The 22,214-nt window shown below is 38.2% G+C and overlaps 1 protein-coding gene across 1 annotated transcript; it reads left to right on the top strand.

Moving 5' to 3' along the window:
• Nucleotides 1-1,734: 1,734 nt before the first annotated feature.
• LOC306904590 (nesprin-1-like) lies at nucleotides 1,735-21,786 on the top strand (the record flags this gene model as incomplete). The annotated part of the gene is made up of 24 exons (XM_079474576.1): nucleotides 1,735-2,164; nucleotides 3,170-3,231; nucleotides 7,424-7,519; nucleotides 8,327-8,410; nucleotides 10,548-10,568; nucleotides 10,878-10,970; nucleotides 11,053-11,231; nucleotides 11,377-11,573; nucleotides 13,179-13,288; nucleotides 14,838-14,945; nucleotides 16,042-16,179; nucleotides 16,365-16,529; nucleotides 16,628-16,740; nucleotides 16,854-17,022; nucleotides 17,207-17,303; nucleotides 18,557-18,753; nucleotides 18,879-19,043; nucleotides 19,962-20,111; nucleotides 20,199-20,336; nucleotides 20,560-20,709; nucleotides 20,860-21,018; nucleotides 21,100-21,264; nucleotides 21,347-21,481; nucleotides 21,574-21,786. The coding sequence occupies exons 1-24, from the start codon at nucleotides 2,065-2,067 to the stop codon at nucleotides 21,784-21,786; spliced, it is 3,204 nt and encodes a 1,067-aa protein (XP_079330702.1). The 5' UTR covers nucleotides 1,735-2,064.
• Nucleotides 21,787-22,214: the final 428 nt, after the last annotated feature.

Genomic DNA, 22,214 nt, shown 5'->3' with positions numbered 1-22,214 from the left:
ACCATGGACAGGGACCAGGCACTTCTACAACAAACTTTTAACATGTTAAAATGAGTCGAATCTGTACATTAACCACCACAAATGTATAAATTATCACACATACACACACGCACACAGGGATACATACATGCACACACATGCACACATACACACACCTGTCAGAGAGAGATTTTCATTAAAGATTCTGCAGAAGAGATTCCAGGCTAGGTTAGTGAGTTGAAGATAACAGGGGACTGATGGCATATGACAGGAGCCATTTCGTATTAATGACTTTCATCATTTAAAACCCTTTTGGGAGGAGACAAATAATGGGGAAAATTATACCCTTGATTAATGAAACTATCATCATTTTAGAGATTATCACCCTCCCCAGGCTTTTAATTTTCTTGTATCTTCATTTTTAAAGTCTACTACAATAGTGGTTAATTTCCTCTATTCTGCTACAGTAAAGACTAGGATATTTCTTTCACGCATGCCAAGCTAAAATGTCGTTCTATAACATAATTTTCATACACATTGTAAACAAGCTATTTTTGGTAAAGAGCACAATATAATCAAAACCCGCATTTCAATAATGCATCTACACTGACAAAATGTATTATGTGCCCTAGTAGATTGTATGATAATAAATTATTAAAATATACTTAATATCATTTTTATATTAATTTTTAACTCCCTTGGGGGTTATTGTGGGGTTATAATCTGCAAATTTGGGTTATTATTTTAATTATTTTGTTTGAGTGATTTTAATTGAACAAATTATGAAATAAAGCCAACTCAATTTTATTATGTTGAACCCATACAATTTTTGGAGATATAACTAACTTGGCGTTGATCCGTAGTTCCCAGCATCCTTTGTATCTGACTGCATTAGTAGATTCTTTTACCAGATTAACTGTCATTTTAAGTGTTTTCAGTAAAAAGAAAGATTTACCTTTGAGATTTAGGAGAGTTTTGGTATTATTTTTAAGTTTGGGTTTTTTACCGTTGTTCAGAAGAGCGGTGCTTGTGCCTAGGCTGCAGTCATGAAGGCGGTTATTGAGCAGTAACTGTGTTAATACCAGGACAGAGACCACCAGTCTCTTCTTACTTAACCATCTATGTTGTAAAAATATATATACAATTCAATATGAAAGTAAGTGATCCATGAAGTTTGAGTTGGACACATATTCTTATTCAGCGTTTGTAACATATACTTGATAATTTAACAAAAACTAAATGCATTTATTATTATTATTCTGGTTACTTGAAGTTGTACGTGAATTATACAGTAGCAGCAAATTTGACTGAAAACATGTTCGTGCAAATTGTTACGAGGATTTTATTAAGTACATTTTTTTTTCAGTGAGCTGTGGAGGGCTATTTGTTTTGTTAGACTGTTTAAGGAGGTTTACAGTATAAAGCCACTGGGAACGGCAAATTAGATCGAGCAGTGTTTTCAGGCAAAGTTAATCAGCTCAGCCCTGTGGCTTTCTCTAAAACCCTGGAATCCAGTGCATTTTGTGGGAGAAAAGAGAGAGAGAGCGAATTCAGCTGATCTTGGGGAATTTCAGTGCCAAGCACGTCCTGCCCGATTTGGTTTTTAAAGAGCATGTGTGCCAGCTATGTGACTCGCGCACACACACCACTCCCCCTCCGTTTATGCTCATATGTGTGATGACATCACACATTCCCACACAATCCGATTGGCTGGAGGTAAAGTGGGGATGGATTGTTACTGCAGTCGTACCATTTGAGAGAGAAATGCTGAGACCGGTGTTGCACACATGCACACAGTCCCACACACTCTTTTCATTGCAGTACAGTATATGCAGTATAGAGAGGACACGTGTCCTGTTTGCTTACTTCTGAGGGTTGAGTAGAAGGAAGCAGGGAAGCTCAATAAGAGGGCGGGAGCTGGTCCTAGATCAGCAAGAGAACAGTTGTGGAACATTTTGACAGGTTTTACACGAGAAAGAGAGGGCAGGAGTAGAGGACGAGGGGAATTTACCCTGTGCAGGAACTCTCACCATCACAGGTGGATGCACCCTTCATGGACTTAGGGTTCACAGAGGCATTGTGGGAATGGAAGTCAAGGGCAAGGTGGGACAACGGTGGGAAGATATAGCTGCCCAAAAGAAGACATGCCTCAACTTAGTGCCAGGGGTTTCTCAGCACCTGCGGGGTAAGAATTTGTCATACTTTCCTCCTAAAAATTTGGGATTTTTGCAGTGGTGTACATCCTTAACATTGCATATGTGTGTGTGTGTGTGTGTGTGTGTGTGTGTGTGTGTGCGTGTACTTAAATAAGAAATACTACATGGAAGATTTACATCTTTGCATATTCTGTGATGCTATGTTGAAGCTTTTTAAATCTGTGCACACTATCTAAATGTTATTTTAAAAATCGTTTATTTGATGCACTGTGTGTGTGTGTGTGTGTGTGTGACTGACTGTGTGAGAGAGATTGTGTGAGACTAGGAAGTGTTGATTAATCATGGTGGTTATTTTGGAACGGATTTAATTAGGAATTAGAAAAAAGGCACATAGACTCCATGGATATAATTATGTGGATTCAATGGGCACAATTTGTGTCAGGTGCGTGTATCTTTGATGGAACAGCGTTTTGTATTTGAGTTTACATCTGTCTGGCTCAAAGTCACCCTGTCCTTATGATGGTGGGCTGGGCACACGGCACACGCACACACTAATGCAGCAGCAAATCACTCCTATTATAATTTATCACACTCTTCTTTTCATCAATATTTTATTACTATAGATCTGAAACAGATTCAAGAAAACGATTAATTCACAAAAATACACATTTTTAGCACATGTGACATAAGCACATGTGGTCTGCATTATGCATGAGCCAGCTCCTTCTCCTAACACGGACACACAAAGATGATGTGTGACATACTGACCGACTTCAGTGTGATCCATCAGACAGTGGTTTTATTAAAGATGTCAGGTCTGCATCACTTGTCATGTCATGATATACCAGTTAAGGTGAAGAATATTAGTCTCCTTGTAATCCAGAATCAAGGCTGGAATAGAGCGGAATATTTTGTTTAGTGAATTAAATGTTTACTAAACATTATTAAAGCTTTTGGTGCAAAAGCATGGTAATAACACATTGGAAATGCGTTTCTCTGGATTCTAATGTGTTTTGTATATGTGTTTCTTTCAGATGAACAGGAAGCAGTACAGAAGAGGACTTTCACTAAATGGATCAACTCTCATCTTGCAAAGGTGAGCTGTGATGTGGAACAATCATGCACAGATACATGTATATGTGCAGAAGCACAAAGTACATAAATGTTTTTCTCTCCACATTACAGAATTAATCTGTCATATGACTGGTGGCACTGGCCTAAATCTAGCATAAACAAGCACTTTAATCTCATCTGTAGATTACTGTACCTCATTTTACCAGGGTACAGTCAGTCTGCTGACGGGACTTACCTATGGCTTACTGTGTAATAGCACAGCATTACATAATAACTATGTTTAACATGGTCCCCTCTCGCCATGTTGTTTCTACAGTAGCCCTAAACGGACAAAATGCTCTGCAGAGCTCATTTCGTAAATACGTTATCTCCTTCGACAAAGAAGCGAAAACGCAACAATATTTCTCCTGTGATAGCCACCATAGTGCTTGGCAAGGGAGGGGTGAGTGGTGGGGTGAACCATCGGTTGCAATTCGCAACCTCCTCGCCTAGATGCCGCTACAATCTCCACATTGCACCTTTAACATATTGAATTGAAATGCAAGCCATCTTTTCAATCAGTAAAATTGCCATTATCACAATAGGAGTGATATTAAAAGGTTAATAAGCTTGTAAAAATTAGCAAATCATAATACGACACTAGAGCGTTTGGCCTCATCATGCACATGTAATAACACAATGGCATGTTGATTTGTTTGTAGAGAATGACTGGTCAAGCCGTTTGTAATTACCTGCCACTCCGAATATATCCAGTATAATTACCTCGACTTCTCTGTGACAGCAGAAAATTAATTTGAGTCTGTGAGGAATACATCATGACGTGATATTTCATAATAGGATTTGTGTGCCAGCGCTCTTTTCTGCTGACATTTTTAATTATAAATGTTTGGAATGGGTTAATGGTCTAGCCGTTATTTACAGTATTTGTCTATTTATTTGCTCATTATCTGTCAAGAACATATTTGACAGTTAGAGAATCAAAATGTCAATGTGCTTATTAATTCATAATACAGTATGCCCTATTTTTTCCTTGACAGGACACATAGGATTGTTAGCATACGTGACTATATTTACTAATGCCAAAAAAGCTGGTGAATTTCAAGCAAGCTTTTTTTGACCGGCAACCTTTTTCCAAAAAAAACAGGGCACTGTCCAACTATAACTGCATTCAGACTGTCTTGTATTGTTTAGCTCCTCCATTAACTCTGTCAGAGCGGTGAAAAGGATGCGGATTAAACAACGAAGGTAAAGTTAAGTTGAATTCCGATCAGTCTTCATTATATTTTTCAGTGGACTGCACTGAGGAAACTAGCAAAGGAATGTATACAATGTATTATCTTGGATTTCCTATACCTATTGTATGACAGATATACTCTGTGCTTTAATAGACATTCCTGAAATATATGCGCAGAAAGGAAAAAGATGGTCTCATTAAAATTACTAATCGAGAACTATTTGAACTTTTTCTACAACCGTCAGGATCAATTACGTTTAGCATATCATATAAATCCCAAAAATGAGTTCAAAAGCTTAACACCAACACGCAGTGCCAGACACCTGCTGTTCCCACGTCTTCGCTGCTGCCCTTTGACCTCATCCGACTGCTGAATGACGTTGCCTGGGCGACAACACTCAAGTGTTTCCAGTTGAAGTTTCATAATGCGTCTGGTAAATAGGAAGAAATGTGACTGACAGGCCGCTGAGACACTGATCTTCTTCAAGAGATAGACTGAAGAGAAACTACATGTGCTGTTTGAGCGATCCCTGTTGTAGTCATGTTTAGAATTGGGTTTCAGGTATTTTTTATGAAATCTCTAGCTCTTATGCAAATCATCTGTGCTTTACAGTCTCTGCTTATATCCCAAAGGCAAGAGATTAATTCTTAACAGCAAAGCTGAGATAATACAAAATGAGAAAAACCCACAACTGCTTCTCCATTTTCTTTCCTTTAGAGTTGTATCAAAACACTCGCCCATAGGTACATGATAAAAAATGAAATGTAATTAGATCTGAACACACTAAATTACATCTCTTGTTTCCAGATCTCACTAGTGAGTGATACAAATGATGAACTATAATAAACTATTTCAACCCTAGAGTACAAACATGTTCCTACAGAAAAAAGCTTAGCACAAATTTGATTCAAACCAATAATCAGTTCCCACGGTATCGATTGCATTGCGGCATTTGACACAATCCTAATCCAAATGGTTCATTATATGATAGCATCACAGGACATGCAGCACCTCAGGCCTCATCACTCATGCATATGTCTGTGAATTTGAAGGACATCAGAGAGGCGGGACTGAAGTACTAATCTGCCTAAGAGCCCCAACTTGATTAAGCCACTAGAGAGAGAGAGAGAGAGAGAAAGAGAAAGAGCGAAAGAGAGTATGTTTAAGGCAGCGAGTAAGAGGCCACCCTCCATTTCAATTTTGACAAATCCTCTCAGACAAGGTTAGGGCTTAATTATGGCATGCCCAATATTGAGGATGAGCTTGTTTCTCATGTGTTTGACAGATAGCACGGGTTAACGGCACACACAGACGCCATCCGGAAACCCCACTGCTTCCACCTGCTTTCTCACTAGAAACGCAAACATCGGAAACGAGAGGTTGTGACTTGTATGCGGACAGTTTAGGTCCAAAATTTTCAGATTTTCAAACAATACTTTAAATTTGGCCATTTGTACCTAAAGTGTCGCAGAGATTTGTAGACGGCTCACTCAGTTATGAATCTGTATGGCTCGCAAATGTTTCATTTCTTTCAGAACCTTCATAATAACGCAAATAAAGTACAATTTACATTTTTGTGCCAGGACTTGAGGGATACTTCACCCGAAAATGAGAATTCTGTCATCATTTACTCACCCTCGAGTTGTTCCAGATTTACATAGATTTCTTTGTCAGTATTTAGATCAAATACTGAATCAAAAGCAGCCAATAAGAGTCCAGCACAGATGGAAATTCCTTTGATACTCTTTAAAAAGCTTCCTAGGTTGAGACCTCAAGAAGCTGAATGAAAATGGGCAAGTTGTACGAATTTGCTCATTTTAGGCAGTGACAACTTTAAAGATGCCATATAACATAAAGCTTATTTATTTTGAATGCTTTTAATCACAACATAATTCCCACAGTTACGATTATTCCATGGTTTTTGTGATAAGCTTTAAATTGGTTGATTTTGTGTACCTTCATTTCAAGTAGAATATTACTAGTTTGAAAAGTTATTTGGATGACTAATATCACGCCAATCGCATTCAAACAGCACTTAGCCGTGTCCTACCCTCAACCTTCATTGAACTCAACCCCCCCAACTGATAGATATTGAAAACAGTTAGATTGGCCCTCAGGCGTTTCTGTGTTCACATGAACTTTGATGGGGTTACCCAACTATCACAGATATTTGCAGCCACCATAGATAAATGCTGTCAGTCAGCGCCTGCCGTGACAATCTATTTCCATCTGTAATAACCCGACACACATAATGAGTTTGTTAAGCCCTGCTGGTCGTGCTTTTGTGTTTTTTTTCTCTTATTTTTCATTAGTGGCATAATTACTCAAAGTGCCTCTTTTTAATGTAATATCCTATAAGGTGATTTTATCCAATTAGCTTTTAAATTATTTAGAGCTAATTGGAATATCTCAGCTATTCCTCCCCCTGCTTTCTCAAAAATGCTTCAAAAGGGAATCTAGGAAGAAAATCATCACTCGCTTTCCACCTCGGTCTTCTGTCTCTAATTAAGGTCACACCGCTATCATTTTCTCTCGACATCTTTCACTTAGACCATTTTTTTCTTCCTCTTGCCATTTAAGTCTGCACCCCTCTATACATCTCTCTCGCTTTTACTGCTTCGTATTAATCTCCCCATGAATGACTTCACCAACAGCTTTCCATTCCAAATCCCAGTCATGTGGCTGCTGTATTAGAGAAATCCTAGATGTGTCGTGCGGGTAAAGAGGGGCTGCGGATGGATTAGCGGAAGGGCTCCGTCAGGTCAGACAGTCTGTGTCGTCTCCAGAATCAGCACTTTTGGATAATTCTCAAGCTAAAGACAGCTAAAGCCTGACAGCCCAGATATTCACTTGTTTTTATTCCAGTTGGCTTTTGATTCGAGATGTTTGATTCAGGTTTTGTAAAAAAATCAGGTTTCGATTTAAAATCGTAAACAGACAGTACATAAAGTCATTGATTGATTGTTGTTCCCTCCTCAGCGTAATCCGCCTTTGGTGGTGTCAGATCTCTTTGAAGATGTGAAAGATGGTGTGAAGCTCCTAGCTCTTCTTGAAGTTCTATCGGGTAACAAACTGGTAAGCTGCTCCTCGTTGTTTGGGGAAAAAAAACCTGTGCATTCAGTAGGTTTGTTTTGGTGTTTGATATTCTTGTAAAGGAAATGGCTTAACAAACAAGATTACATGTATATAATGCTTTACAATGTTGTATTGTTTCAAAGTAGCTGTACATCAACAAAAAGAAATCACAAAAAATCACATAGAGAAAGAAATACAATACAATGGTATCATTGCAAAATTTGATCGATGGCAGGTAGCCATAATATAGTATATATATAATAAACAGTATAATGCTGTAGCACAATTACAAAAACTCACATATTAAGGAATTGTTAAAAATTATTATTTGTACTGCAACACACACGTTAGGTTTGTATGTTTAATTGGGACTTTCCATGAAGCCTTAATGATTTTTATACATGTTTATTCTATATTCCCCTAAACCTAACCCTCACATACAAACCTTTCTTTATTTTTACATGTTCAAATAAACATAATTTAGTTTGTTTTTATATACTGTTCACACCCAACAGACAGGATTTAGAGAGCATAATACTATAAGGCCGGTGGTGCCTCAGTTTGTGAAATGCTGTAACAATCAATAAACTGAGTGACACATGGGACTTTCATCTCTCCCTCCTTTCATCTTTTTGGTGTGTCAGCATATATTTTTAAATAATTTTCTTTTTGTCTTTCTCTCCGTACTATATATAACCATCCTGATCATCTGCTATCTTGCTGTCTCTGCTGCTGCGTTTTAATTTACATTTTCCTCTGTCTACTGTTTTACTTTTGTCTGCTGTACTATCCTCTCCCTTGGGACAGCCGTGCGAGCAGGGCCGCAAGCTGAGGAGGATCCACTGGGTTGCTAACGTAGGAAGAGCCCTCAAGTTTCTGGAGGGCAGGAGGGTAAGAGAACGCATTCCCCATAGTGCTTTGCTCAGGTGTAGAGCTCCAGGTCATAACTACTCTGTATGACCTACGTGACCTTTCAAGGTTTACCCCCTAGTATCTACTCAGTTGTTGCTCCATCACTTCGAAGCGCTTTATCTCATAAGAGACATAAGAGGAAGAAGGAAAGGGAGTTTTTACCTTTTGTCTACAGGTCAGCTGAATATATTTGGATTTACAGTGTCTCATTCTACGCTATCAAAAACGTTGTTCAAATTCCAGCCGTGAAGTAGTGTCTTAAAGGGATAGTACAAATGATAATTTAGTGAACATTTATTTACCCTCATGTTGTTCAAAACATGTATATGACTCTTTCTTCTGGGATGATGATGACAGAATTTTTAAGTCTATATCACTTTTCTCAGGATTCGGAGAGGGAAATAAGATCATAAATGTTATCAATAAGTGTTATCATGTATCATGAAAATGATCATAAAATAGTTAAGAAAACACATGAACCAAATTATATTGTCATTTAATTACTAAATGTATTGTTTCTGATGACAAAATACATTCATTTAAATATATACAATAATAACATAATTCTTTTTATGTAAATATACATTTAACTTTTTATGTACTTACACTTTGTAGGGACACTGAAATTAAAACACAGCTTATGTGTTAAAGATTTTACTGACAAATTAAGAGTTCATGGCAGTCCTGGATTTATCAGGACAGTTGCCTTCCAAGACTAGAGTCTAGTTAATGGATTCATTACAACATGCTTGACAGTTCATGACAGGCTGCGATAAATTGACATGGATTTATAAGATGATGTTGACACTTTAGACGGAAATTATTCTCATTTCTGAGGTTTAGCACAGAGCCATCGCACAGTATCACAAATCATCCTCTGGTCCCTCAGGTGTGATGATGAGCTGGTTGCCAATGCGGCACTAAATTCATTTCAATGCACCTCAGTTATCCCAGTGTTTGAAAATAGATTAAAGAAAAAGTTTCTTTGCAGGTCTATCATTACCTTATAAAACACAGAGGAGCTTAGTTTTGTGTGTTTTTTTCACAGTGCATTACACCTCATGTTTGTTCATGTGATCTCTCTGGGGAAAGGGCATCCATCATATATTTCTTTTAGACATACAGTGTATCTGCGCCTCAGAATATAATTATGCTCCGTCAGTGAATGAAACTGATCTAAGCCTCCCTCACTTGACGGTGGTCCGTCTGTTTGATCTCTCAAAGAAACTGAAAATCCATTTCTGTGCTACAGCCTCAAATGGACTTTTAGTATATCTTATCGCTCTCGGTTTCCCATGGAGCACAGTGAGAGACACCAGAGTAAAACAGTTTTGTATTTGCTGTATTTGTATGTGTATCTGTTATTTGGTTTATGGAAATTGATATTTGGTTTGTATCTTTATTATTGTGTGGTTTTTAAATAACCATTCACACAGAAATATATTATTTACTCACTCTTTTGTCATTCTAAACCTGTCTATGGTTATATTTTTCTGTGGTGCACAATAGCTGGAGCTGTGACAGAGGGCAGCGCACTTGCCCATGACATATATTGCTCACAAAGCTATTGGCTCACGGTGACCGGGGATCAAATCCAGCTTGGGTCATGTTCTGATCCCATTCCTTCTCTCTCCCCCACTTTTCTGTCTGCCTCTATAGTGTGCTCTAAAAAAGGTAAAAAAAACAAAGCAAAAACAATTGTTCCACAGCTTTTGTCAAGAGGCTTTAAAAAAGCAGCATGCTTCAGCAGTCTACCTCTTTTGTGCTCTTTTCCAAATCTAAGTGTAAAATTCAAACAGTCCGACATTGAAGTCAGATTCACATGCCTGAATGACACAAGGTTGGGTAAATTTTCATTTTATTAGCGAACCCCTTCTTGTGCTTTGTCTTGGCTGGTTCTGGGGTGCCTTGGTTTGTGTGTGTAACAATGGGGTGCATGTGTTCAATATACACCTTGTCTGTCAAGGGTTTTGTCTGTTGCTGAGGGTCCTTATCGCTTGTCTTTTAGTTTGGGGGGTGTATAGTGCTTTAGTTATAGACGCTATTGTTAACAGCATGTAATCACCTCTATTGTTCTTCTCTCTTTCATTCTCTCTTCTGTTTTGTCACTGTGCAGTCGGCCTACAGGGGATCACCGGTTAGTATGACCTTTTTCTGTGACTGTCTATATAACAACTGTGATTGACATTATCAGTGTCTGAATCAGGAACCGTCCAAATGTAATCATGATTTAGGAATTGATAACAATGACACTGTAGCAGTGAATGTAATGCTAGCAATATCAGTTTTTTGTAAATATATAGTTATATGATATCATATTAAAAGTAGACTATATATTTAAATGGTAGAAATATAAACACGCATACAGTATATGTTGTATACTGCATAGGCTAAATACGCTTTTTTATTTATTATGTCTTTCTTGTTATTTTATTTTGCTTGTCAGATTAAACTGGTTAACATCAACACAACGGACGTTGTGGATGGTAGACCGTCTATTGTGCTGGGGTTGATTTGGACCATAATCTTATATTTCCAGGTAAGAGTTTGACAGATTATTTCAAATCAACATTTTATACAGTGAATTCGTTTTAAATGGTTCTCTTTGCGTTCCTGTTCAGATCGAGGAGTTGACTAGTCATCTGCCAGCGCTGCAGCCTCAGTCCAGCAGCAACTCTTCAGTGGACAGCTCCAACAGCACTGAAACCAGCAGCCCACCTGTCAAACGCAAGCCCCGCCTCTCCTTTCAGGGCGGGGCCAGGAGATCCCTGCTCAAGTGGGTCCAGACCACAGCAACAAAGTAAGAACCGTGATATAAATCCATGCCTGGTAGAGTCTATGGTATGAGAATGTGCAACAAGGAAGATATTGTTCCTTGCTCTCTAATCCTGTTTTCTGCATTTTTCTTGGGGTTTGATTTTATGTAAAAATTACTAAATTTACAGGCGATTGGGTTTGGACGTGAGGGATTTTGGCCCCAGTTGGCGCACAGGGGTGGCTTTTCTTGCTGTTATCTTTGCTTTGCGACCCCATCTGGTTAATATGGAACGGGCTTGGAGAAGACCCAACAGGGTTAACCTGGAGGAGGCCTTCCTATTGGCGGAGAGAGAACTGGGCATTCCAAGGCTTCTTGACCCTGAAGGTGATACAAATAATAATACAGATTACTGCAATACGGTAAAACGTCTGTATATTTCTGTATTTTTGCACATGGTATGTTTTTAAAAACACATAAAAGGTATCATTTTATTTTATTTTTATTTGTTTTATTCCATTCCATTTTTCAGTTTCCTGCAATTTCAGTATCGTGCCGGTAAGCATTGTATCAGCATAATCTTGTTAAGGACACAAATTTGGGGGAGATTAATATTTGTTTGTCTGTATTTAGCAGATGTTTTGTGTGAGACTCTAAGCTCTAAATGCTTAATTTGTAATTTGCAGCATGCCACTCACAGCGGATGTGAATGATGATTTTTTTAATGGAGGGGTAAAGCCTTAGACCTGCTAGACACCATCTGAGTTTCCTCATGCTATCAGGAGTCTGACAAATGAAGTTTGACATTTAAATGATTAGTGGCTCATTAGCCATGGTTAAGATGACTAAACAAATAGTGTGTGAATGATCAGTCAAGGGACATTGTCAACCATGAACCTATTGTGATGAGATTCACCAGTGTTGCCAAATATGTATATATCATTGTTTTTAGTCTTCAGTGATTTATTGTTTATTCTCTGAACCATTTCAGTTATTGTATGTTTAAAGTGTAAACATGTATACATATTCTGTAGGGGTGTTTTTTTGTAAAGCATTCTTGTAAAAACGACTTCAATTTAAATAAGGTCTTGTCCTGGTTTAATATAATTCCCTGTCCTGCCCCATAGAGTAAGGTCCAAAAGCCCTGACAAAAGAAATCTGGCATTCCAAATGTTTTATTTATATGTACACGTAAAATAATAAAACTTTCACTGAGACAATATTTACTGCTCTGTACACGAAATAGACACGTACAAACATTACAAAATTTACATTTACTACAAAGAAATAAAATAAAAAATGTCCTAAAAATGACTATTCAAAATATAATCTAAACTTGGTAATAAGATGTATTTGCAGGATTCTGTAAATATAAGTTTAGTGCTTAATATAAATATAAACCAAATGTTCAAGTTAAGTAAGAAATAAATGAGATTCTGTTATATTTCTGGGTCACTAATTATGAAATGAAAGCAAAAAGTATAGAGTGTGTATATATATGTGTATATATATATATATATATATATTTATATATATATACTTTATATGATAATGTCGAAGTTTTCTTTAAAAATCCATTAGGTGGACTAGCTTTTTACTGCTGTTTGCTCTAATTCTTGGCATATCTCTATGTATTAGCATCATCTAAGAAACTGTAGCAATTGCCAGATAAATTAATTTCTGAAACATTGCCCGCTATGTGTTGTGCACCTATTGTATTTGAAGTAGTTTGTAATTCCATGCTTTGTTAAAGCTTAATGATAATGCATGTAAACCCAGAAACCAGGAGATATAGAAAAATGCAAGAAACTGTGACTATGAAATCATGTTTTCCACGGAACAATAAAACCACAAGAGTGGGTAACACAAAAGCAGATGCTAAACAAACCTTCAGCATTCTCTTTGGGAAGAAAATACGTTTTTGAATAGAGATTAGTTCACTGAGCATAGATTTGCTAGCTGTGATTAGATCTGGGCTCATTTTTGCTCTAGATGTGGATGTGGATAAGCCAGATGAAAAGTCCATTATGACGTATGTGGCACAGTTCCTGAAACATCACCCAGACCACCAAGAGACCGACAGTGGACAACATCAAGTCGAGGTAAATCATTCTTATCCTGCAACCAGACAATTTAACCAACTGTTCATTGAGTATATGTCTCATGGTCTGAAAGTCCTACAAGGAATAGAGTGACCCCAAAATAAACATTCTGTCATTATTTATTCACCCTCATTTCGTTCATCTTCAGTCGAGCACAAAAGAAGATGTTTTGAGAAACGTCTTAGGGGTTTTGTATCCATGCAATCGAAGTGAATGAAGGTCAATGTTGTATGGTTGCAATCGTTCTTCGAAATATCTTCTTTTGTGTTCTGGTGAAGAAAGAATGTCATAGAGGTTTAGAATGAAATGAGGATGAGGACATGATGGAAGATTTCCCATTTTTAGATCAACTATCTCTTTAACTCTTTAACACTGTCAATAATTTGTCTTGTTTGTGGAGTTTAGTCACCGCAGCATCTTCTTGCATTTCTTTACTTTGTGTTGTTCACATGCGTCGCTTTTCTCCCATTGTTCCTGTCTTTGTCTCAAGTTTATTCTTGCTCCCCGAGCCATTGAAGAAATGTTAGAGGTACGTTGGCATTTATAAAGCTCATTTTACCCCCTTTGACTGTTTTCCCTGCACCGTGTAGTTTAAAACCCTTTTAGTAATATTTGCCTTCAGAGGCTAATATCATAGATTCGTTCCTTTTCGTCATGAGCAGAGCGCGGATAAGGTCTAATCTTCCAGGGCTTTGTATGCCTTTGATATGTCCTGTATAATTTTACTCCCTTTACTATTATATTTGCATTTGAACTGGGACTTTGGCCGACATTTACATGACAAAAACGGCCTTTGCTTTTTTCTTCTTTGCATTGATACTGAGGATTCACATTAGCAGCTGTTTTTAAAGGAGAACATGATTGGTTTTGTACTGTAACAAGCCGAGGTGAATTCATTGTGACTTTGCCTGCTCCTTATGGAAAATAAGCCATACAATGAAACGGTCTTCACCTCTTTGTTATACGTTTAAACCAAAACTATTTAGGTTAGGCTTAATATTCCAGGGCATGTGTGCATGTGCCGGTATTTGTAATCAGGAGGCGAGGAAGAGATCGTACGGCAGACGTTGGCAAGGTCATGATAATCGTTTTGATGACCCAAAGGCATTTCCTCAGTGTGCGTGCCAAAATGTGCGATGAGCGCTGGCAGAATAGGCTTAATTTTGTTAGAATTAGCTGAACATTTCCTCCGCTTTCTCTCTCTTGTTCCTTATTCATAATAGGCGGAGTAAATGTGTGTAAAATGATTAGTATCTCCCCCACGGAGCTGATTTCTTGCTCCCCCGCGGAGAGGTTTGGGGCAGACCCACATAGATGAGAGAAGATCTCTGTAAACAGCAGGAGCACAGAGTCTTTTTATGAAGGTGGCATTAGTGATGCATCTTTTAACTGTGAAATTGCATTGAGTAAAAGGCATTTAAAGTGAGTTAAATTATGTTTAGGAGGAAATTAGGAGATTTGGGGTGCCCAAGGGACTTATCTACTCAAATGTTTGATTTTTCCCTCAATTCCAAAATCCAGGCTGACTCTCATTTTGAACTTTTCCCAGAGGGAGCAGCGCAAGACGTTGAGGGAGCTGAAAGCTTGGATCGATCAGTTGGAGAGAGACTGTGCTCAAGCCCAGAGGGATGGAGGAAGTGTTGGTGTACAGTATCAGGTGAGCTTTGTGTGCTCACACACATGATAACACACGTACTGGACCAGAACTCACAGGGCTGAATCTATAGCCTTATATAGATATAAGAGACATTACAATTAAAATGCTTATGTACAACTATATGATATAAAAGGATATAAAAGTCTTAATGATACACGGTTTAATTGGTAATGCTTATAAAAAAGTATAACCCTTCCATAGGGCAGCTAAGTAGTAGTCTCACCCAGGGCTATCGCGATAAGCCCCAAAAAGCAGTCAGTTACAGTACATTTTATAACAGTGAAGGGCGTGCTAGGCATGACGAATAACAATATTATCATGATACCTGTTGGAATAAAAAAGAAATAAACAAAACTATCGGTCAAATTCAACTTTAATTTGTCTGTTTTGTATTTTTTATCTTCAATTGCACTCAAAATACAAGCGTGGCAAGACGGAACGAGACAGTAGAATATATATATATATATATATAAACTAATATATAATATAACTTAAAATGGGCTTGACAGAACTTGACAAAACTTAAAACTTGAGTTTGGTGTGGACTACCTGTTTTTTGTTTGTTTTATGTTTAAGATGAATATGAATATGGCCACGAAAACCATGTAGTTAAAATCTGATATTGTGACACCCCTGTATACCGGACCAAGCCAGCCACTGTTTAGCCCACTTGCAACACATCTTCCGCACATGCACACGGCTCTAATATGCACTAGAGTTGAGAGCTCGCATTGCTCTCATAATCACAGGCAGTGAACTGTCGTCTGTCGCTGTCTGTGGCGCCCACGGATATGTTCAATATTCAAAAGAATCTGATCTCTGGCAGGCCCCGCATGGCCAGAGAGAAAGTGGGAAATTGGAGTCCATTATTGGATGAATACATGAATGTGTGATTCGGCTGTTTATATTCTTTTATACGTGTCTTTTCCTCCTCGTGTTGTCACCCTCTCATTCTTGCTGACTGTTCTGTCACGCTTAGACAGGGAGTGTTATTCTTGTTACTTTGCTTTTAGCATTATGTTGGAAATGTGAATATTCAGGACGCATATTAAACATTTCAGTCACACTTTGCGTTGTTCTTTTCCTGTCTCTCCAGATGTTCAAACGTTACCGTGTACAGTATGAGGTGCAGAGACGAGAGGTGGAGACGTGCGTTCAATCCACTCAGAAGGATGGCAAGCTGACTGCAGATCAGGCTCTGGTCAAACAAGCTTGGGAAAGACTGTCTGCGAGGGTCCGATACACATTCTCTATATATAATTCCCTTTATTTATGAATGATTTTTACTTTTGAGATCATTCTCATGTCCATGTGTAGCTAGCTTGGAGTGTGTGATCATATGAAAAAATATATTATTATCCAACTCCGTTTGATATTGCTAACAAAATAACACTAATATAATGGCTATCCTCGCTGCAGCTTTCGGATTGGCATCTACAGCTGGATAGCGGTTTTCCAGATCCTCTTAGCAAGATCGGTGTGTGGTTACATCAGGCGGAGAAGATCCTTCGTGAGGAGCTGGTCCCTCAACAAGCCCATGATGAGATGGCCAAAGCCATTCACAAAAAACGCTTACACGACCAGGTAGAACAGAATATTTGTCTTTATCTTCATGTGCGTTGGACAACTGTTATCAAGAAAAACGTTTTTCAAGAATAACATTTTTGCTTTTGGTTGTGCAGGAGATCTTAAGACTTGTTGAAAGACATAAGAAGACTTTGCAGTTAATCCACAGAGACAGATGTGTCAATAATGTCCCCATTCCAACAGAACAACTGCAAGATATGGCAGAGAGGTAAATGCCAATAGATAATCTCTAAAATCAATGAAGGATTTAACTTTCTAATATTGCAAGGGCTGATTTACAGGGTACAGTAATAGCTGTTAACTCTATTGAACTGTTCTTAGATTGAACTACATATCTACCTCCTCGCATGTTCACTTGAGCAAACTGGAATTCTGGCAGTCAAAATATCGCATGCTGGCATTTTTGACATTAGCCGAGTCTAAGCTGAAATCCTGGATCATTAAATATGGCCGACTGGAGTCAATGGAGCTTCTGCTGCAAAGCTACGGTGTAAGTTTACAAGCCAAAGGCTTCATTCTGTGTATGATGTTTCATCACCTAAATAAATTAGTACAATAGTTACACACATTCATTCTCAAGCTGATTCTATCCAGTTCAGGATGGGATCTGTTAGCGCATATAATTTTGTGGTATAATAAATGCTTATTCTTTGTTTTCGTTTGTGCTTTCGCAGTCATTTGTGAAGGGACAGCAGTTCTTTGAGAAGTATGAATCTAGCCATCACGCACTGCTAAAAGCTGCTGAGCTTTACATTAAAGCAGACAACTCAGGTACGCTTCATAAGCTGAATAATAATGTGTTTTATATGTAAATAGTTTTGCCTAAGGGACGGCTGAGGGGGAAAGTTTGAAACCAACAGATTCATTTGTTCTTCATCACTGAATTGTCCAAATTACCACCTTTCATAATCACTGGAAATAAATCATATTTTGCAAAACTTTCCCGAGAGGTAAATTAAATTTATAAATAAATATTTTTTGGTTTGTATTGGAAAGGCTGTTTTCAGGGGCCGCACTTAGAAACTCTATAGCCGTCCATTTCATCCATTAACAAACACAGTTTTGAGTCCTGTGAATTGTAACAAAATAGATAAGGCCAAGGTTGAGGCTATGTGATTTCAAATCAAAGAGTATATTTGTAATGATGAAAAGTTCACGGCAAAACAGATTTTTAGAGCAAAGCCTTCACATTTCAGCATCTTGGTGTCCTGAGGGGAGAATGAGAGTCTGCATCTCACCCAGTTTCACCCTCAGTTGAGTTTAATCCTTGTGGGCTCAGTAGTCAATCAGTCTGTGCCTGTAGCCCCTGCTCTCTCTCTCTCTCTCTCTCTCTCTCTCTCTCTCTCTCTCTCTCTCTCTGTTTCATACTTGCCCTTTTTCTCTTTGTTTCTTCCCCCTCTGATGTTCATCCTTGGGCTACTGGTAAATGCGGTTTTCCCAGGCACAAAATTCAAAAGGGAATTCCGGTCTATTAGTGGAGATAGTGTATTCTAATTGGGTTTCTCTGGACAAAAGTCTCCCATCATGTTGCCTTCTTTGTGCCTGAGGCAACCCTCAACAAAGAGGTGGGGTTTGTGTGATAAATGTGATTGGAAGATCACAAAATAGCCATTGACATTTCATCATGGACATGGCGTATACCATATACTGTATAGATATGAATGGGTCATTGAGCAATTTTCCTCTTTTAATTTACTACATGCCTATTATTAAAGATGGTCTACAATTTTGCGTTATATAAAGAAAGAAATCGTTGCTGCCCTCTCAAAACCTTGGATCTCCAAATATGCTGTTTTTCAAGCAATGGAAAGAAACAAAACTTTTGTTGTTGAGAAGCACTTTTTAATACTTTTTTATTGGCAAAACCCAGTAAGACACATAAAGGGTGACTACATTATATTAACACACACATAAACACACTCATAAATATACACTATATTTATGTATGTTTATGTATAAAATACCTCTGTAGTTTTAAAGCTATATTTTATGTTGTACTCATTTTGTGTGTTTCGATATCGTAGTTGAGGATGGAGTAAAATTCTTCCTGCGAGAGGTGTCTGATCAGTGGAGGAGTTTGTCTGTGGAGGTTCGAAGCGTGAGGTCCATGCTGGAGGAGGTGCAATGTAACTGGTTACGATACAACAGCTCCGTGGCTTCACTTCAGGCATGGCTGGAGGACGCCCAGACTGCTCTCAGGCAACCTGAAAACACCAAACGGGTGAGATAACCACACACTGTATATATTGTATATCCTAAAAAAAATAGTTTTTTGAAAAAATGTATACAGTATACAAATCTGTTCCTGCCTATAGGCCGTTCTTCTATCTGTGTCTTTTTTTAAAGGAGTTTTTCCGAAATCTTCCACACTGGATGGACCAGCATGCTGCTATGAACGACGCAGGGAACTTTCTGATCGAGACGTGTGATGAAACGGTGACGCGTGATGTGAAGCATCAGCTTCTACTGCTGAACGGAAGATGGAGGGAGATGTTTCTGATAGTCAGACAGGTAAACGAATGTCAACAACAGATGGAGCGCTCAATGATGAATTACTTGATGAATTATTAACAACATCGACTTGAAACATCGAGCAGAGATCCATCAATCCCCGCTGCCACTATTTACTAATAACATTAGAATTAATGACCTCTGCCCTGACTGGTTAGTATGCATTGTATTTGCTTAAAACTATTTGTTTAAAAACAGGTTTACAGTCAATTGTGAGCCTAATAAAAGTGGATAGTTCAACTCGTAGAATACCTAGTTTTTTGGTTTTGTTTAGTAATATACGGTTTGATGTTGAATTAAAAATATTAGGGACGCACCACTACCGATAGCCCATTATTCTGAGTGATACCTTCTGATGCCAATACCAATCAAATAGTTTTTTCTTAACTTTCTGTGGCTCGGTTTCACAGACAAGGCTTAGCTTGAGCCAGGACTATGCCTCAGTAAAATTAGGATATTTTGCGCTTTTATTAAAGTTCCTTGGATAAAAATATTACAGGTGTGCCTCTTGAGACGATGGCAATGACATATTTTAAGATTATATATTCAATTTATATTCAGGAAAGACAGCTCAAACTTTCATTTTAGTGGAACTAGTCTTGGGACTAGTCTTAAGCTTTGTCTGTGAAACCGGGGATGAATGTTATAACTTCATATAATGACTACTAAAGTTGAACATCAAACTGGTGATGTTTCTTAATATTTTATATATACAGAGCATAAATATATAGCATTTTCCTGTCCTCTTTTTGTTAATAAGATATATCATCTCTTATCATCTGCTGTTTTTATACATTTACATGAATCAACCAATACCGATTATTTGCCGATATATCGGTGCATCTTAAAAAAATTATTTGTGAACTTTACTTCACAAATCACTTTACTTACGACAAGTGTGTTTTTCTCTTATCACAGTATGCCCGTCTGCCTGAGACTCAAAATGTGAGAGCACACCAAGATAACACCTCAGCCTTACAAGAATTTCTGGATGCTTCTCTGAACAAGCTTACCTCGCCACTTCAAGTGTCATTGCTGGATGTCAAAGCCTTTATGCTGGATGTTGAGGTAAAGCAATATATTTGTATTTAAAAAAACCTTTTGATGCCGTTCAAGTTCCATTGTAATAATTTTTCCATTTCACATATACTATAGGACATCAAACTCAGGCTACCCGCTATGGAAGCACAATATAAGGTGGCGGCTCGCTCCGCCCAGCTCTTAGCCATTGAATCTGTTCATGGTAGTGGAACTCTCTCTACTACAACAGCGATTGAAACACAACTCCATCAGGTTTGTGCTACATTTATGAAATTATTAGATCTTAACTGGTTTTGCTTTAGGGTGCATTGGACATCTGCGATTTACAGTAATACACATATACAGTATAATATATTCTTGATAATAATTTATTTTACCTTCCATAGTTCCTACATGTTCGTACAGTATAACAGTTTTGTTTACTTTTGTATTATTATGTATACCTAGACGTGTGTATATGTTTGTGTTCTTACAGCTGAAAGAAAAGTGTCCTTTAATTCTGAAGGAGTGCCAGAGTCTGTTTCCTCTTTTAGAAGAGCTAGAGAACCAAATCTCAGCTTTCTATCAGACAGCGGAGCTCGCTGGACACATCATCACCCAACAGCACAACCAGCAAATGTGCCAGGTCTGACAGACAACTGGGACAACAAAAACATTATTAGACTTTGAAGAATACAGTGCGGTGAAAGAGTAATATGGAACTAGTATGTCTGGGGCACAATAATTTGTATCTGAGTCTGATTTCTGTATTTTTCTGTTTTATTAATTTTAACAGGAGCTACAAACACAGCAGCAAAACTGTAAGCACTGTATTTGTGCTATGGAGCGCAGTTACCTGTCCCTACAGAGGCTGCTGTGCGGTGCAAAATCCCAACACAATTTTGATGTGTCTCTTCTGCAGAACAGAGTCACTGAGATACAGACCACTGCGGAGGTCAGACCACATTATAAACTACTGTTTATATCTTTGAAATAGGCTAAATTGACTCACTGGTTTGTGAATTTGTGAATCCAGGCTCTAATGCAGGAGGCTTCAGATTGGAGGCAGGTGGCCGAGACCAGTGGCAACCTCATGCGGAAGTTTGAGGAGTCACGTGCTGACCTCGAGAAAGCTTTGCGGGTGGGCCAGGCCTGTCTGAAAGAAAATGGAGACCCAGACGAGCTATTCTGCAAACATAATGTATGTCTATAACATCTTCATAAACCTCTATAAACATATGATCTAATGTGTACTTTAATTCAGTTTGTAACTATTTTCTCAGGAGTTCTTCAGCCGTCTGGACCAACACATTTTGAGTGCTTATTTAAAAGCGTGCGATGACCTCACTGACATCATCTCTGATGAAGACCAAAAGAGTCTGCGGGAGACGGTTAGAAAACTGCACAAGCAATGGAAGGTCACTTTCAGTTCCTCAGCAGCATCTTGAAATATAATTTATTTTCTTCAATAGTAAAGAATTCATTGGTACATCTGATTTATTTCTACCAGGACATTCAAGCCGAGGCCCCATCCCACCTGCTCAGACTCCAGGTGGAAATACAGAGACGTTTGGTGATGGCTGCGCTACAGGAGTGCAGGGTAGAGCTAAAAAGAGAAGATAAAGCTCTGCTCACAGCTGGAAGTGAGAGACTGATCAAAGAACACAGGGTAAAGACCAGCTTGAATTTTCTGCTGGTTCATGCAGATCTGGTTCTGATCTAGCTGTGGATTTTGTTTACCAATGAAAAATGACTGTCAGCCAGCATGGGCTCGCTGATGAGGCTGGCTGTATGAACAAGTGAGATTTCCATGTAAGCTAGTTAAAGGGATTGTTCACCCAAAAACCTATCATTTATTCACCCTTATGTCATTTAAAACTTGTATGACTTTTTTTTTACAGTAAAACAAACCCCAAAAATATATTTTATGAAATGTCTGGTTTTATTATTTATTAAATGGTTTTATGTCCATACAATGAAAGTCAATGGGGGGCCAATGTTGTTTGGTTATCAACATATCATCAAAATATATTTTGTGGGCTGCAGAAGAAAGTCATAGAGGTTTGAAATGACATGCGGGTGAGTAAATGATGAAAGTATTGCCCATTTTGGGTGAACTACCCTTTTAAAAAGTCTAAGCATACCAGACCC

This window comes from Barbatula barbatula, assembly GCF_947034865.1.
Source record: "Barbatula barbatula genome assembly, chromosome: 15".
In the NCBI taxonomy this organism is placed as follows: domain Eukaryota; kingdom Metazoa; phylum Chordata; class Actinopteri; order Cypriniformes; family Nemacheilidae; genus Barbatula; species Barbatula barbatula.
Note: the sequence above shows the minus strand (reverse complement) of the source record. Positions and strands in the feature narration are given on the sequence as shown.